The sequence below is a fragment of the Maniola jurtina genome, chromosome 12, assembly GCF_905333055.1.
Source record: "Maniola jurtina chromosome 12, ilManJurt1.1, whole genome shotgun sequence".
In the NCBI taxonomy this organism is placed as follows: Eukaryota; Metazoa; Arthropoda; class Insecta; order Lepidoptera; family Nymphalidae; genus Maniola; species Maniola jurtina.
Window position 1 is genome coordinate 647,648 of NC_060040.1, and position 19,324 is coordinate 666,971.

Genomic DNA, 19,324 nt, shown 5'->3' on the forward strand with positions numbered 1-19,324 from the left:
GGACGACCTTGGCATACTTGAGGCGGCTTGTAGCGGAGGTGCGAGGTGTCACGAGCGTGTACCTAGTTACTATCGCGATTTGGAAAGTTTGCTATTAAATTTATACTTATCTATACATGTTTTCTTCTCTCGACTATCTTGGTCGGTTCAAATAAATACCCCGTCCCGCCACACGCAGGAAAAAAGGTACTTATGTCCCCATGTTTAAATTATAAAACCTACGCTACTACTACAACTTTTTTTTTTTTTTTTTTTTACTATTTATATACTCATTCACATACATACATACACATACATATTCTTAATTTGCGATATTATCACGTAGCGTATGTTGTTCCGGCTGTGTGTGGTGAACAAAAACAGTATCTCCTAGCACTTTGGATATCATAATTGAAGTGTGTATTGCTGCTTGTTTTTGAAGAATACTTATGTCGATGTTGGTATCTAATGTATCTATATATTTTTTAATGCTTCTAGCTACTACACCCGTCGCACCTATTACAATTGGAATTACTGTCGCTTGTGTATCCCACAAACGACTGACTTCGGTTTTTAAGAGATGGTACTTACTTAACTTCTCTATTTCTTTAGGCCCTATATTATAATCTGATGGAACTGTTATATCTATTAAAAATGTTCGGTTTTTATTCTTATCTATGTAAATTAAATCGGGTCTGTTATGAGTTACGGTGACATCAGTTTGAACTGGCATTTCCCATAAGATTTTTGCGGTTGCGTTTTCTATAACTTGCGGTTGGGTGAGAATTTCTTTCCACCACAGGTTGGAGACTTCAAAGTTGTGTTTTTTGGCCAGACACCAGTAGACGTATTGTACAAGGTTATTATGCCTTTTGACATAATAGGTCCCTGCCAATTTTTCACACCCTGAAATAATGTGCTGCGTGGTTTCATCTTTGGTTGCACATAGGCGACATTTTCCATCTACTGGTTCTTTTAGTATGTCGCGTTGATGTTGTCGCGTCATGACGGCTTGATCCTGTATGGCAAATATTGAGGCCTCAATGCTTGGAGATATCTGTTGCCTTTTCATCCATTTAAATGAAAGTTCCTTGTATACATTAGCCTGATCTAGTACTTTCTTAGGAAATTGGCCATGTAACTGTTTACTTCGCCATGCTTCATTGTGTCTTTTTATTATTGCGTCCTTAATCTCTTTATTCGTATGTATATTTTTTTGTTGTAAATGTAACTCTCTTTCTATCTAATATTATAAAGAGGAAACCTTTGTATTTTTGTATTTTTGTATGTTTGTATTGAATAGGCTCAAAAACTACTGGACCGATTTCAAAATTTCTTTTACCATTACTTAGAGGGATTCTTCCGAATCCGTATAGGCTATATTTTATCCCGGAAAATCAAAGAGTTCCCACGGGAATTTTAAAAAACCTACATCCACGCGAACGAAGTCGCGGGCATCAGCTAGTAATATTATAAATGCGAAAGTGTGTCTGTCTATCTGTCTGTCTGCTACCTTTTCCTTTTACAGTTTAACCGATTCTGACGAAATTTGGTACAGGGTTAGCTTATATCCCGGGGACGGACATAGGCTACTTTTTATCCCGAAAATTCAAACAGTTCCCACGGGATCTATAAAAATCTAAATCTAAGGAATTTTTAGAAATTCCCTAAGGGGTGAAATAGGGTTTGGAATTTGTGTAGTCCAATAATATGATAGTTACTTTTACTCTGTAACACTGGCGGAAATCTGTACATGCAATTTAATTTGATGAAACTCATCCCTACAAGTAATGTGTGAAGTAGGGATGAGTTACTTACTGCGCATTATTTTTTGACATCCTTTAACCGGTTTTGACCTTGGGTTAAAAGTTGGAGCTCGTTTATTCCACACAACACACGATTTAACCTCAGTTTAAATCACGTCTAATCTATTAGGTAAGATCGTAAATCATAAATCAAAAACATCCCTAGTAGAGATTTTCCACGGTGAAGTTCACCTTAACGGTATAAAGCTAACCAGTAACAAGCCTGCATTAGGCTTACCTTCGTAACCTGTCTGAATCCGAGTCCGCAATTTGATCCGCAAAGCCTTACCGACGACATTTACTTTACTCCCGAGTCCCGACGTTCGGAGGTATAACGAATATCGGGCGTAAGGCGTTTAATCCGCACTGATTTCAAAAGATGTTCTACTGATATTAATTGATTTAATATAATCTTTTTTAGGGTTCTGTACCTCAAAAGGAAAAACGGAATCCTTATAGGATCACTTTGTTGTTTGCCTGTCTATATCCGTGTGGCTTTCAAGAAAACCTATAGGGTTCTTTCCGTTGACCTTAGAATCATTAAAGGCAGGTAAGTAGATCTTATAGCACAGGTAAAGGAAAAAATTCGAAAACCGTGATTTTATGGTTACATCACACAAAAAATAATTAAAAATGTGTTCTATTACTAAAGCGCCAACTATATGATATTTAATAAATTACATTTATAAAATTAAGTAGGATAGCAGGCAGTGGGCGGTCGCATTTTGAAATCACTCTGCATGCAGAGTGGCCAGTCAGATCTGTTGCCAAATGACTGCGCTTGGCCGACTGGCTGCCAAGACCATAAACACTACAGCAATTTAATAGACCCCTGATACTCTAAAAAGCCGTTTTCGCCAAGTGGTTAAAACAAAGATTATTTAATTGCAGAGTAGATTTGTTTGACAACAAGGAAAGCAATAATGAGGTCTAAATTGGAGCGCGCTTGACTAGAAAATGCCGATTCACTATTGTCTTGAAGATACGATAGGGAAGGGAAACACTGGATTCGGGCGGTGTAAGACCGTGGCGTGTGGTGGAAATGTGATATGATGGAAATATGTAGTGCTTTATGTAATAAAAATTAAAAAGTTCAGTCTTTCCTTATTATTTTTACTAGCTGATGCCCGTGACTTCGTTCGCGTGGATATAGATTGTTTAAAAATCCCGTGGGAACTCGTTGATTTTCTGGGATAAAAAGTAGCCTTTTGTGTTAATCCAGGATATAATCTACAGCCAAATCTACCCAATAGTTGTTACGTGAAAGAGTAACAAACATACACACATACACACAAAACTTTCGCCTTTATAATATTAGTGTGATTCATTGTCTAACCGTAGCCTCCAATCAATTTGTTATTCCCTTTGCAAGTCGACCCACCGCCCGTAGCGCGCTACGGCGTAGCGTGGAGCCAGTAGCTCGTAGCTTTGAGGAAATGACGCGTCGCTACAATCACGTCCGGCGGTAATTTCCGGCGACATGTTACAACTACATTGGTTATATAAATATTTATGACACAATAATTTTCAATCGTGACAATACATGGATGTTGCCTTCAGTGTAGAAACGGTTTTTAAAACAACGCCATCATTCTTGGGACAGGACACCATTAGTAATGCTGCATGCGTGCTACTGTGACGGTGCCACTTGCCAGCGACGAAAACCTGCAGAACCCTCGAGAGATGATTGGAGGCTGCGTGGGCGGCGCAAGCTGCCCATCGCTTGCAGTCACGTCTATTAATTATTATTTGTCCCCAAAAAATGTCCCCGTTACACTTCCGTGTTTGGGTCACATACCCTATTCATATAAGGTGTAGGTATCAAACAACTTGTTGGTCTGGTGGATGGCTTCGGCTATGGTTAGTTACCACCCTACCGTCAAAACCGCACCGCCAAGCGATTTAGTGTTCCTACGATATGCAGTGTAGAAACCAAAGGGGTATGTTTTTAATTCAACTCAGTCTCAAGGGTTGAATTCACTTTCAATAAAAAATAAACTTATCAGTCCTGTAGATTTGGAGCAATTTGGACATACAGACAAACAAACAGACTGGTCCAATAGATGGATCTGTTTTTTCATCCAGACCCTGAAAAGGTCCTGAATAAAATGAATTCGTTATTTTATTAATCTGTCCGAACATTCTAACATAACGATTCTTTTGTTTTATTATACTGTTAGCCTAAAAACCTGTAATTACTTAACTTCGTAGAAATACATTTTATTTTTTGTGTGAAATTTGAAGTGATAATGAACTAAACACAAAGGCAAATTAGTCGCAGAGTTAACTTATTAGCGGCAGCTCTGAATAGCAATGAGGGACTCGTATTGGATATTGCCTCATTTGTAAAACTAAGAGATCTCTCCATTTCTACTTCAATGGACCTCTCAAGCGGAGACGACTAATTAAGTAGCTATTATTTATTTAACGTATTATTATAATATTTGTGTATTATCTATAGTACCTACCTCCATATAAAACTCCGTCATTCTTCAAGGGCTAGTCTTATGGATGTGTTATCAAAATATTAAAACAAAAAAAAAATAAAACCGACTTCAAAAACGACAAACACTAAAAAGTAAAAAATAACTTTTGTTTAGCTACACGTGTAATGCACCTAGGTATGAAGTCGAGCGAGCATATTATTAAAACAAAATTAGAAATCCAAGAGTGAAGCTCGCCCGACTTCATACCTAGGTGCATTACACGTGTAGCTAAACAAAAGTTATTTTTTACTTTTTAGTGTTTGTCGTTTTTGAAGTCGGTTTTAATTTTCTTTTGAAATTTTTTTATTTCACAATTTTTAGTGGCCCCACTGTACTATAATATGCTGTGCCCAGTTAAAACCCTACTGTTTACTAAGCTATTACACTGATCGCGAGCAATTTGCTCCTATCCATTGAGGAGTTCTGTTCTCCATCTCCGAAGATATTCATCAGATCTTCACCAAATTTATATGGGACCACCTGCACAGTATACCCTTTCAAACAAAAAAAAAAATTCCAAATCGGTCCAGGGGTCTTTGAGTACTCGGGGAACATACATAAAAAATAAAAAAAAATAAAAAAAGATCCCGACGAATTGAGAACCTCCTCCTTTTTTGGAAGTCGGTTAAAAAAACGGTCAATTGCGAGTCAGACTCGCGCACTGAGGATTCCGTACTCGGGTATTGCACGATAAATCAAAAACTATTATGTATGAAAATAAATAAAAATTTGTTCTAGAGTGTATAGATAAAGCTCTTTCATATTATGATTCATACCTCACTTGGTATATTTATCTCACTTTGAAAATACTAATTATTTTTTCATAGACACATTTTTTTTTATTGTGGTTACATAACCACAAATCCAGTTTTCAGATATTTTCCTTTACTTGTGCTATAAAACCTACCTACCTCCTAAGTCCTACCTGGCATGATTCTAAGTCAACGGAAAGTACCCTATAGGTTTTCATGACAGACACGACGGATAGACGGATAGTCGGACAGACAGACAGACAGACAAACAAAAAGTGATCCTATAAGAGTTCCTTTTTCCTATAGTACGAAACCCTAACAATACCGTTATTATATGAAAATTATTATAACATTGGTTGGTTCTTTTCGTTATTTTCCAAAGTTGCGTACAGTTGGTAGTACTTACGTTTAGAATTTCGGTAAAATTACGAGTTCGTCATATCCCTGGCCCACAACAAGTTTAATATTAAGTTAGGGACCTAGGATTTTTATACTTTTTTTTTTTTTGTAGTTACGTCCTAATAATTTAATGCCAAATAGGTAGTTGCATTGGTTGACTTGTTAACTACTTACCATTGGTTTTGTATGTATGGTTCACCGCCTCTCATAATTTTTCAGTTTTTTAGTTTAGACCTTGTTTGTTTACATTTAAATATTTTTTTTCCTCTCTCGTCTGGCTTCACAAAGATTAGCCAATGTCAAGTTTGTAGTTATTTGTCTACATTTAAATATCCCGCCATTCTAAAATAATTTTAGTCGTCTATGTTTCGTCCATCATAGTCTATACTTTCTATAAACGTTTACAACGCCATCTAGTTTTGGCTTTGAGCATTTTTTGACAATTATTGCTCGATAATGACAGTTGAATCACAGATAACATTTATATCGAGTAATCAATATCGATTCCTATTATCGATTTATTTTATAAATAAATACTAAAATAAAATTATACAGTATCCATTTTGTATTTATCGATACGATGTATCGACATATTCTCAAATGTAATTCCAACCATAACGCAGTGGGTGTATGGGTAAATACGAATTCCCCTTGCACCCACAGCTGGTGGGACAAGCCGGTGGGTGCACCGTGCACGGGTCGTTTCCCATAAAGTTGTACGGCTTATTCTTAAGACGTGTACGCTTCTTACGCGCTTCTCCATACAAACGTATTACGCCTATTATTTCATTCTTTGTTGTTCTAGATCTATAAGTAATCCATATTACTTACATAGATGACACTATAGCAATGAGGACACTAGACTGCGATGGAGGCAAAAAGTCAAAATATCGTTTTAAAAATAAACTAGGTAGGTAATAGATGCGTTAATTGTAAAATGCGAAAATAGATAACAGAAAAATAACAATAAAAAGTTAAGAAAAGATTTAAAATAAAAAAATAGATAGTGGGAACAGTTTTCTAAATTTTTTCCATCGAAAGATGTATCATGGTTCTATATTTTTTACAAGAGTTTAGATTAACGATCAAATAGCACATTGTGGCTTTAGGCTGGTTTTGAATGATAACGAAATGAAATGATACGAGTTGAATAGAATAAAAATTCACTTTAATCTGTAAATTTAAAAACAAAAGAGACTTGCGTAAAATCGCGGGAAAATGAGCACGCACGCGTCAGTTGTTTATCGTATCTTAAAGACTCATTTTATTTTCAACCTAGGCTAAAGCCCAATAATTACACTGGAGCCCCAAGTTGGGCGCCAGTCTAAATTATGCATTTAAAATAATATACTAGCTATTGATTTATAATATCTTGAAGGCTACTTTTACATGAAGTCTTAACAGGAACTGTCTAATATTTTTTTAAACTTAAACGCGTGTCGTTGAATCAAATTAATCAAAGTAAAGACCTATACTTACAGGTATTGATAATAAGACCTTGGACCTACTAATAAAATTAATTGACTGGTGAAGATAAAGATTGAGTTTTGACTTTGCTAAGGTTTCAATGCCCTTTACGCAACAATCTTAAGTCGAATACTACGCTCGAAGGTAGCGGCACTATAGTATCCTGTAGGTACTATACTGGCACCCATACGAGCGGAGTAGCGATGGTAGGTAGGTACTCGAATCTAGCAAAGTAAAGTTATTATCTCCGGGAGTTTACTCTCTACTGCGTAGTTTACATTAGACGCATTGTCGTGTCAGCATGAGCGTCGCCAGGCCTGCGCAGTGGGCGGCGCGCGGCGGCGCTGCGGCGGCGAACTGGGGCAGCGGGCGCTGGCAGCGGCGAGCGGCGCGCCGGCCGGGTGTCGCCGCGGCGCTCGACTCGCGCGCCCGAGCCGGGACCCCGTCACCCGAGCGCCCCGCGGGCCGCAGTGACGCATTGCAGGTGCGCGGTGGCCAATCGGCGCGCGCCGCCCGCCGCTCCACGCCGCCGCACCCGCCCGATATAAAACCGACTATCCTTTGCGGATCAAATCTAATCCCGTGCCGTGCGTCCCGAGAAATGGACTTGGACGTTCGAAACGTGCATTGAATCGAGACCGAGACGCGACCGAGTGAGAATCGAGTCGGTCATGATAGTGCGACGATTCGATTGAACGATTCCGAACGATTCGCGCGGCGCACGGAGCGAATCGCGGTCGCTAGTTTCCCGGCGCGACCGCTCGCGCGAGAGAGGGCGGCAGTATCGTTTCAACCGTCGGTCCGAGTGGTCGCTTTTGCGGCGTAGTCTGTGATTTTTTAGTGTAGCTCCAGATAATCCAAGTTAATCTACAATGGTGAGTGTTTTTTCGTCGAAATGAAGCCACAAGTGCATTCGGGGGATCGTTGCGAGCCGTATCCCGGTTATATTTTTGGGTTGTGGTGCATCGGTGTTTATAGTGATGACGGCCTCCATTATTATTGTGATGGCCGTTTTTTACCGCAATGCGGATCGTCACCGCCGTCGAAGTCGTTGTGGAATTTGGAAGCGAGTGGCGCGCCGCGTAGAGAGGCCGGTGTCGGGGAGCGGCGGTTGCGAGGTGTCGAGAAACATCCGTCGCCATAGTTCGCTAGGTGTACCGCCGAATGACGTCGCCGCGGATGCAACCAACTGTCGGAGGAGTCCTCGGGAGCTATACTGTGCGTCGCGAGTGGGTTCAGTGTTTTGATGGGGCGGAGAGGGTGCCCGAGGCTCAGCGAGGCGGTGGACGGCGATCGATCGGCCGGGCGCACCTGTCAAACGCCCGTTGGGTTGACTCATCGCATCGCGAGCTTATAATTTTCATACGCAATTCATTAAACGGGTTCCGTTAGCTTTCTTCGCCTAGATTCGAAAAGGAAAAGCCATGGGAGTGTCGGGAGCTAGGTCGGTTTAGAATGTCTGTCGTGAAAAGCCGGTATCGTTCCGGCATTCCGAGCCGGTACTACGGTGTATTTATATACCGTCTTCTACAGCTTTCCATTAGACACTTCGCAATGTTAGTGAGATAAAAACTAAGCGAAATATAAAATAATCTTTACACTACATGTAAACAATGGTAAGTATAGCATGAATTTATCATCCTACTCCTGATTTGAACATCAAACTGCACTAATTCTAACTAGATTATGGCAAAAAGGTGTCAGTGCTAGTGGAAAATAACTATCAGCATGAAACCAGTAATAAATTGATGTTTTTATTGTCCTTACTCTGATTATACAATGTTGAACATTTTATTGTTATTGAGCCAACATTCTATGCTTCTGTGACAGCTGCAACATTTTTTATCCCGTCCAAACCAAATCCAATACACAATTTCTCTTTTATTCTATTATATGTGGCTTGTCCTAAAAAATTGCTGTGATGGAGACAGTATCTAGTGTTTTTTTTAAATATCCTTTAAGTAAATCCTTTTCAATGTAGCTTGAATTTGCTAAATACTTATTAAAGTGATTAAGCATAATTTCAGAGAGAAAATTGAGTAGAGTAATTGAGTAATGTACTTAATAATGGTGTAGATGTATGTGGAGTAATTGAGTAATGTGTTTCTCTAAATTTCTCTTTAATTATGCTAAAAAAGGTACAGAATATGAATTTTAAATTTAAAGACTAAATAGTAGTCTACAAAGGGAACTGTCCAATATTGGCTTGGCGTGGACAGAATTCATACAAAAAAACAATTATACCAAAAATTATCATAAATTAAATCATGATTATTTGTGATTTTCAGTTGTATCAATATAAACTGATAAAATGTTTATTTATTAAGTATTTTAATCCATTAATTATTTAGTTCCGGTTTATTTCCGGTTGGTAATTTGATTATGTCACGTTGCCAGTCTAAAAAACATATAATATTATTACAATAGGCTCACAAGGTTTGACAGTTCTTAATTAAATTAGGATTGTCTGCCTTTTCCTTATTACCTTGGTATGAAAAAGATGTTAGTACTATAAAATTTAATTCCACTCAGATTCAGTAGCAATGTTACAAAATGGTAGGAATATTGATAACACTTGACAGATCAGTATTTTGTGACTGCTATAAAGTCATGCAAAGCAGTTTGGCAAAGTTTTTCAAACAGCAATAACTGGAAAACTCCTACTTTAGGTTATTGTAATTTTGTAGAATAGAATAGTTGTCTGCTTGCAAATAAACTGTTACAAGTGCTTCTGAATTGTGAAATGTATCTCGTACTTCACAGTTATTTATAATTTAGAAAGTAGTTTTCATATTATTATAAGATGTGCTTATTAAGATGTGCATTAGTGCATTCAAATTACAATAAAAAGTTATCATAGTTTGCATTACCTCATTCAAGCATTGGCGCTTATGATAAAAAAAATTATTCTGAACCTTTAGTAGTTCTTATATTAAGTACAAAATGTGTGCATATTGCATTGCGATCATTGTGGCCAAATCTCTAAACAAAACTATGCATTTCTATCCCTGTCTTAATGCTCTCTGCAGAAAAGGATGGCACAAGATTTTTACCTGCAATTTAGAGATTGTGTACAACAGAAGTAGCCACTGTAAATATAATATTAATTCAATATTAAGGGTATTCAAACAGCTGTCGCTAAGACATTTGGAACAAAGCTAAATAACTAGTAACACTAAAGAAGCCTAAGCCCAATAGCGCACTAGCGGCTAGGCTGCTAGTGCGCTATTGGGGTAAGTGTTTAGCAATTTTAGGTCAAAATCAATAGAGCGCACTTTGACTTTGCTTAGACTTAAGTTTCAGTTAAAATGAGACAGATGTAGTATGCCAGTGGTATAACACTGTCTCGTTTTAACAGTGGCTTAAGTCTGAGCAAGCCAAAGTGCATTCCATGAATCTCAGACTTAAAGTTCATTACAATGATTATTATATAAGTACCTAAACTTACCTGTTGCAATATTTGACTAAAGAATTATGCATTTGTTTGTCCCTCTATCATGCCACAACAAAGCAACTAATATGCAACAAACCAAGTGTTTTGCATAGATAATATAGTTAGACCTGTAGAGTTAGACTCCTAGATTAACTGAAGTGTTCCCACAGGATTATTAGAAACCTAAATTAGCACAGACTTGTCACAGGTGGCATCAAGTAGTTTTAAAATTATTCTAGAGCTTTTAATTTACTGTAAGTATTTTAAGTACTTAAAATAGATGACCCTTTAATAATAAAAAGCAAAATTCAAATAGGTATCTAAACTTAAAATTTTATGTTAGTTCTAGAATAATCATTAGCTATTTTAGAACCATATTGATATGGACTAATTAAGTAAATATAGTAAATATACATAACTAATAAGGAAAATAACAAAATATTTTCAAAAAGTGCAATACATTGTATAAATTAACTACTTTAAATAAAGTGTCAATTATTTCCATTTACCAAAAAAAAACTATTTAAATTATGTACTTAATTGAATCTTTGTCAGTTTGTATAAATCTGAACAACTAATTCTGGTTTATTTTGTAGTGGAGTAACTACAAAATAAACCAGCATTCAATATAAACAATTATTTTCAGCTGGCTTTCCATGTCAAGCATAGTAGGGCCTATTATCCACCTAAGCGGAGTGGAGATGTGTACAGCCAAACAGATCTTGAAATCAGAATCAGAATTAGGAAATTTAGGATTAGAATATTTATTTCTTGCAAAGTACATGACATTTTCCATGCCTTAAGGTTTAATATTTTAAAGAATATTAAGTAGGTATGTTTAACAGGACCACCTAACTGTAACACTTGTACTTGTGTGTAGATGCAACAAAAGTGCAATGTTTGAACCATGAAATAGGTATATTTCTTTCCTGCATGCAAAATCTGTTTTTTATGATTTTCATTTTGTTTGCTTTTAAAAGGTACATGTAGAAACCCGTTCTTTAGCATGTGTGCTAGTTTAAGATAATCTTAGCTATGTGATTTTGATCTAAACGTAAAGCATATTTTTCAAAAAAAAAACATTTCTTGTTAGTCTAGTAGCTCATTCAATTGATTTGTGCCATCTAGACCATTTAAAGCTGTTTATCCTATGCCTTATTTCTCTCTCTCTGATTGGTATATGTGATTGAGTTTCTGTCTTGTCCGTGTGTCACTGTCTATGTGAATGAGGGAATAGACTGGACAAGTGAGTGTGGTGTGTATAGGGTAGGTATTAGTTAGGTCTTCCTATTTACTGGAGATCAACAAGAATTTTGCATTAAGCTATTTCAATTTGAGTAGGCAGTTTTTTATGCTTCTATGACTTGCACATTACTGAAAGTGGGAATATTCTATTATTTGTACACACACTTAAACACTATAGTTTCTCTTGAATAGTTAGTTAGTCTCCATTTCAATATTATATTTCCTGAAAGGTTAGAAGATTCGCCAAATTCTTGAAAAGCCGGCAACACATTGGTGGTTCCTCTGGTGCTGCAAATGTTCATGGGCGGCGGTAATCATCTAACAACAGGTGACCTGCCTGCTCATTTGCACGCATTGTATTTCTATATTAAAAAAAATGTGGTGCTAATACTGTTTACTACTACTTAACTATTAAAACTTCCTCATAGCAAAAAACCCATTTGTATAGTTAAACACTTGAAAATGAGTCAATTAAAGTACTAGATATTCTGAAGTGCTTACTATACAGGCCCATATTCATATCCTGATTGCTGTAACCTCTTATTTATCAAGCAGCCTATTGAAAAATGGCCTTGCATTCTTTAGATAATCAGTTAGGAAGTTTTACCTTTAATACCCCAGGGCATTCCGAACCAGTGGTAAATTATTTCAATGATTTATAAGCACTTGTAAAAGTTTACTTGAATAAAATGTATTCTATTCTTTAAAAATATATATAGCTAACTGTTATAGCTTAGTGCTTAAGACATCTTATAGCGCAGGTCAGAGGTTCTATCCTGGGCATGCACCTCAACTACTAAGAAATAGTGTCAAAGTTGAATAGTAGATAGCTACTTTTACTTTGTAGTATGAATTGCGTCATAATCGTAAACGTTATCGTTAGTGCTTAGTAATAACTAGTTAGTGACTAAACACATCTTAAAGCACATAATAGCTGTTAGGTACTTTCCTATATACCTTAAAAAACCGGCCAAGTGCGAGTCAGACTCAGTCAAAGGGTTCGTACTTTGATATTTTTTCTGACATTTTGCTCGATAAATCAATAACTTTTATGCATAAAAATAAATAAAAATCTGTTTTAGAATGTACAAGTAAAGTCCTTTTATATGATACTCCACTTGGTATGGTTATCTTACTTTGAAAATTGAAACACATTTTTATATTTTTTTCCTTTGACGGAAACACAAATTCACGGTTTTCAGATTTATTCCTTTACTTGTGCTATAAGACCTACCTACCTGCCAAGTTGTCAGTTTTTCAGATAAAAAAACTGACAACTTCTTTCTTCTTTTCTTTCTTCTTTCTTTCTTAGGCTCCCCATTTCTTTTTTTTTTTTTTTTTACGATAAAAAGAATAAAAGGTATATATTCGTAATATCACAATGAACTCTAGACAATGATACCCCATATGCTAGGGTAAGAAAAAATAAGTTTTTCTGCAAGTCTGACACACATATTGGATAGTAATTGTTACACATAATTAAAGATAATTAGATCATATAAATTGATAATACCTATCTATGTATTGATAATACAGCGCTGCAGTATTTGATATCTCTGGTTATCTTTAGAGGGTCCGCAGTGTGACGTGGAAAACCAAACAGTAATTACATTGTAATCTTTGCCAGTATCTTATCACTCCTTATCAGCCAAACATATCTGAATCTCTCATTAATTGCCAGGACGCAGTCTTAGATTGTTCTATTACATTTTTATTTAGGTAGTTATCAAGGAAAATGGTGGTTTCTGCGGTATGTTAATCTTTCCTATGTTTAAATATTTTAAAAATTAGATTTCGTCCACATGGATTTAGGTTTTTAAAAATCCCGTGGAAACTCTTTCATTTTCCATGATAAAAGTAGCTTATGCCGATTTTCGGGATGCAAGCTACTTTTACATCCATATAAATAGGTTTAACGGATAGGTATTTAAGAATCACGTGGAAACTCTTTGATTTTTCGGGATAAAAAATAAGTTTATGTCCGCCCTCGTGATGTAAGCTAACTCTGTACCAAAATCATAATCGGATAAACTGTTGGGCCGTGAAAAGCTAGCAGACAGACATACTACTTTTGCATTTATAAGACATATTAGTATTTGGCGCAGTCAGTTAAAAGAGTGGAATCCACCAGTAGGTAGACCTAGGAACAAAAGACGGCGTTTGTTTGTTGGCTTGCTCTTCAATAACGCAGCAACAGAGTTACGGATGGCAGTGATTTTTTGCTTGGGTAAATTAAAGAAGTGCTAGACACAGGCTAGTTTTTTTTTTTTTCGAAAAATCAAAGAGTTCCCCTGGAATTTTTAAAAACCTATAACGTATAATAAAAATGTTTGTCCTCCCATATCTTCACCTACTGGTTGATTCCGGAAAATGCGATCGAGCCGACTTATATTATCGTTGGATAAATATTATCCAGCTAATAATCTCGTAGGTATTTACTAAAATATCGCAGCGAAACTCATGGTTCGAAAAAATCGCGATAAGTAGCAGTAGTATAGAGATTTATATAGATAACAGAAGTAAGCTCCCGATAAAGATGCGAACGATAGCGGAGGTTAGGAAGGTGCCCCGATGTGATAGTAACCCAGTGACGTACAAAGTTGTATATATGAGGATTTGAAAGTGAAGAAATATTTATTTAGTACTAAGCGACAATCCGCCAGCTTCTAAAATCTAAATAAAAAAGAAAATATAAAATCTCGTTATTCCGTACCTCCAGCTGAAGCCTGATGTTCGCGACTTCGTCCGCGTGGTTTGAGGTTTTTAAAAATCTCATGGGAACTCCTTGAATTTCCGGGATAAAAAGTATGCCTATGTCACTCTCGGTCTTTAACTACACCCATGCAAAATTCACGTCGATTCGTTGCTCCGTTCCGGCGTGATTGAAGGACAAAACAACAAACTCACTTTCGACTTTCTCAGTCGTGGAAGTCAGTTGAGTGTTGGTGGCATGCTTAACTTTACGTCTCCACTCCTAATTCCTCGTTTGCACTGTTGCAAAGCTTTTTTTTTCCCCGGGCACGCACCTCTGACTTTTTAGTTATTTGCGTTTTGAGCAATTAAGTATCACTTGCTTTAACGCTGAAGGAAAACATTGTGAGGAAACCTGCATGCCTGAGAGTTCTCTGTGCACTCAAAGGTGTGTGAAGTCTGCCTATCCGCATTGGGCCAGCGTGGCAGACTATGGCCTAACCCTTCTCACTTTGAGAAGAGACCCGTATTGAGTAGTGGGCCGGCAATGGGTTGATCACGATGATGCAGATAGCTCAGTGTTTAATGGTTATGTTTGTGTTGTGTTCCAGGCGGATCAGCTAACAGAGGAACAGATCGCGGAGTTCAAAGAGGCGTTCTCACTGTTCGACAAAGACGGCGATGGCACCATCACCACCAAAGAGCTGGGCACCGTCATGCGCTCGCTAGGACAGAACCCCACGGAAGCAGAACTGCAAGACATGATCAACGAGGTCGACGCGGACGGTGAGTCGCCACCTTTATCTTTTACTTAGCTGATCTTTGGCCATACATGAGCAAGTTAACTGTCAAGCTTGCAGCATACTTGAAACTGCGTTCAGTAAATTTGACGATGTATGGCCAGCGATATGGCATATGTGGTTACGCTCCCCGGATTATCCTATGGTTGGGCAAACCTACCCTCGATCTTGCCAAATCTTCTATTGGAGTCAGTAACTGCACAGTCATGTACAGTCAAAGGCCGTAAGTCGTTTAGCACCTTAATGATCATATTCGCGTGATGCGTTACATGTGTGTTGCGTGTTTATAGAAAAAGGTCATAAGTGCTATATGTTTTGATGCAATAGTTTAGCGAAACTCTGAGCCCGACTAGTACCTATGAGTCTTCAACAGTTGCTTATTTACTATGTTTTTAACTTAACAGTTACAATAGTTTCTCTGGTTAAATATTCAATCAATTCAAAATAAAAGACTAGTGCAGCAAGCATTCCATCCTAGCTTGTTTATATCGAGAGCAAGGAGCATGTCTATGAGCAGTCTACCCTGCTCTAGTAGTGAGGAGCCATCTACCAAAGCTCCCCAACAGATCCCCTGTAATGATGCAGAACCATGCAAAGATACATCTGCACAGCCTCCTGACTGGCAAAGAGTGCCCCTGATTAGAAACCCAAAAAGAAAAAAAATGGAAAGCTCACCTTCACCAGACAGAATTGAAACAAGCAACAGCTTTAGTGGACTAGTGGTTGACCAAACAGAAGAACAGTCAAATGAACCAAAGGCAAAGAAGCCCAGCAAACCTCCACCTATTATCTTATATGGTGTTGAAGACCTCAATAAACTAACTGAACTCCTAGAATCTGTTGCAGAGAAATCACAGTTTAACTACAAAGTTATCAACAGAAATCAATTAAAAATTTTGACCTTTGATGTTGATATATATAAGATGTTAATATCTGTAATACGAGAAAATGGTTTGATTGGACACACCTTTAATAGAAAGGATAATAGAAATTACCGAATAGTTATTAGAAACTTGCATTATACAACTCCTTTTCATGCTATTAAGGAAGCCATTGAGGAAACAGGTAATACAGTGACAGGAGAAATAATAAATGCGAAGTTTGGCTCTGAAAAGAAACCTACCACTACTTTCTTTGCAAATCTTCTACCTGGCCCTAATAATAAAAAAGTTAAAGAGTTAAAGGTCATATACCACCAGACGGTAATCATAGAAGATCCGAGAAAACGAAAAACAGTAGTTCAGTGTCAAAGATGCCAACAGTATGGACATACAAAAAACTACTGCATGAAACCTTACCGCTGTGTTAAATGTGCAGGAGCTCACAAAACCTCAACATGCACGAAAACTGATCGCAATACACCAGCCATGTGCGCTCTATGCCTGGGTCCTCATCCAGCTAACTACAAAGGGTGTGAGGTGTACAAAGAAATCCTCAACAGGAAAACCAAAAAACAATACCCTAAAAAACAAGGGCAAGACCACCAAACATTCAAAGACAGTGATAAAATATCTCATCCAATTAATTTAAATTCCGTCAATAGCAGACCACCAGCCAATCGAAACCCAAAAGAAAAGAAAACATATGCTGAAGCTACCAACTCAAAGCCACAAGAGTCAGATACAGAATCAAATGCATATAAAACATTAGAACACATGTTTATCAAGCAATCTGAAAAAATTGATTTTCTCCTACAACAAATGAGTACCTTGCTTCAACTCATAACAACGTTAATTTCCAAGGCACCAAAATAGGTTTAAAAATAGGTACTTGGAACATTAATGGATTATCTCCCAACAAAGATGAAGTAGAAATACTACTTCATATGCACAAACTTGATATTTTCCTCATATCAGAAACTCATTTTGTTAGTAAAAGTCTGATAAAGATAAAAGGGTATAATATCTATCACACTAATCACCCAGATGGAACTGCACATGGAGGAACTGCAGTCATCATAAAAGCAACAATAGAGCACTATGAACTACCCCAATACAGCACTGAACAAATCCAAGCAACTTCAGTATCTATTTCGGACAAAAATGGCCCTTTTAATATCTCAGCTGTTTACTGTCCACCAAAACACAGGATATCTGAGGAACAATTTTCAAAGTTCTTTGGTAGCCTTGGTAACCGCTTTGTTGTTGGTGGTGACTGGAATTCCAAGCATCTCCATTGGGGCTCCAGGCTAATAACCACTCGAGGAAGGGAACTAAAGAAGAGTGTGGATAAAAACGTCCTTACTACTATTGCAACACCAGAACCCACGCACTGGCCTACAGACCCAAATAGACTGCCTGATGTTCTAGACTTCTTCATTTATAAGGGATTGTCTCAACTCTTCTTCACAATCAGTTCAACCTTAGATGGTTCCTCAAATCATATCCCAGTGATACTGACCATGAGTGCCCAAGTAACAAACAGTATGAAAAGGCTACAACTTTATAACAAAAGAATTGACTGGGAGGCGTTTCGTGGTATAGTAAATGATGAGCTTCAACTACAAATAGCGCTTAAATCTGAGGAAGACATTGATAATGCTACTACTAAGTTTATGACTACTGTTCAGTCAGCTTGTTGGAAGTGTACACCAGAAATATCCAATTCTTCACCGAGACATAAATCAGTTCCATCCGAAATTAAACTTCAAATAATGGAAAAAAGAAGACTACGAAGAGTATGGCACATTAGTAGACACCCAGAAGACAAAACAGTACTCAACAAAGCAATTAAGGACCTTAAAGACGCCATAGCTAAATCAAAGGATACTCTAACAGAATCATATCTGGAATCGTTGACAGCAACAAGTGTTACTAATTACTCCCTTTATCGTGCGTGTAAAAACTTAAATAAGCCTACAGACCCCAAGCCACCACTTAGATTGGAGGGCAACACATGGGCCAGAAGCCAGCAACAAAAAGCTGATGCTTTTGGAAACCACTTGGCCCAAATATTCACACCAAATGAAACTGATCCAGACAGTGACGAGACAGATATAGAAGACGTCCTTGGTCAGCCTTTCCAGTTGGATCTGCCCATCACGCCAACCAACCCAAAGGAGATTATTAACATAATAAAACGTATGGATGGCAAGAAAGCGCCTGGTTTTGACCTAATTGATAAAAGAGTCCTATCGGAACTACCGCGAAAAGGTATTATGTTCCTCACCATTTTATTTAATGGCATCATTCGTGTTGGTTACTTCCCAGCTCTGTGGAAGGTCTCGCAAATTATAATGATAGCAAAGCCTGGTAAACCCGTTCAAGAAATAACCTCATACAGACCAATCAGTTTATTACCGGTGATATCAAAAATTTGTGAAAAAGTTGTGTTGCAAAGGCTTATGAAAGAACTCTGCTCAAGATGTATCATCCCAGACCATCAATTTGGCTTCCGGCAGCATCATGGAACTGTTGAGCAAGTACATAGGGTATGCAGAACAATAAGAGATGCACTGGAACACAAAGAATACTGCTCTTCTGCTTTCCTCGATGTGCAGCAAGCATTTGATAAAGTGTGGCATACGGGACTACTTTTCAAAATTAAATCGCTACTACCTCATACATTCTTCGGTCTATTGAAATCCTACCTGACTGATAGAATATTTCAAGTCAAAGAAGGTGAATACACTTCACCGTTTCACCCAATCACAGCTGGCGTGCCACAAGGCTCAGTGCTAGGTCCTGTGCTTTACACAATCTATACAAGTGACCTACCTCAAATTGACGATGTCACTGTGGCTACATTTGCGGATGATACAGCTGTTCTTGCTCGCAGTAAATCTCCTGAAGAAGCTTCAGCTATTCTGCAACGTGGACTAAATGAGATCGACAAATGGCTGTCAAAATGGAGGATAAAAACGAGCGCTTCAAAATCAGTCCATATAACATTTACTCTTCGTCGAGGAAACTGTCCTCCGGTCTCGCTGCGTAACAATCAGCTACCACAAAGCGACAACGTTAGGTACCTGGGAATGCACTTAGATAGAAGGCTAACCTGGAAGAAACATGTCCAAATAAAGAGGGATGAGATCTATCATAGATATAGAGGACTGTACTGGATGCTCTCAAGGAACTCCAGACTCTCTCTAGACAACAAGTTACTGATATACAAAGCAATAATAAAGCCAATATGGTCATATGGCATACAACTTTGGGGATCAGCATGCAACTCCAATATTCAAATTATACAAAGAGCTCAAAATTATATTTTGAAACAACTGTCCAACGCGCCATGGTTCATACAAATATCGGAAATTCATGAGCAC

General features: G+C 37.7%; 2 protein-coding genes across 2 annotated transcripts in view; one reads left to right on the forward strand and one right to left on the reverse strand.

Annotated features, from left to right (window-relative positions):
* Positions 1-301: 301 nt before the first annotated feature.
* Positions 302-1,213, reverse strand: LOC123870465. The gene has a single exon (XM_045913791.1). The coding sequence runs from the start codon at positions 1,049-1,051 to the stop codon at positions 302-304; it is 750 nt and encodes a 249-aa protein (XP_045769747.1). The 5' UTR covers positions 1,052-1,213.
* Positions 1,214-7,174: 5,961 nt separating this feature from the next.
* The window catches only part of LOC123870477 (calmodulin-like), a 39,287-nt gene continuing 27,137 nt past the window's right edge, over positions 7,175-19,324 (forward strand). Inside the window, 5 exon segments of the mRNA XM_045913802.1 lie at positions 7,175-7,400; positions 7,403-7,510; positions 12,374-12,388; positions 12,649-12,662; positions 14,869-15,043. Coding sequence (XP_045769758.1) covers positions 7,190-7,400; positions 7,403-7,510; positions 12,374-12,388; positions 12,649-12,662; positions 14,869-15,043 — 523 coding nt within the window. The 5' untranslated portion in view covers positions 7,175-7,189.

What these genes read in the sequence shown, in the direction of transcription:
- LOC123870465 (XM_045913791.1), bottom strand. Translation starts at nt 1,051, where the DNA reads ATGAAAAGGCAACAGATATCTCCAAGCATTGAGGCCTCAATATTTGCC.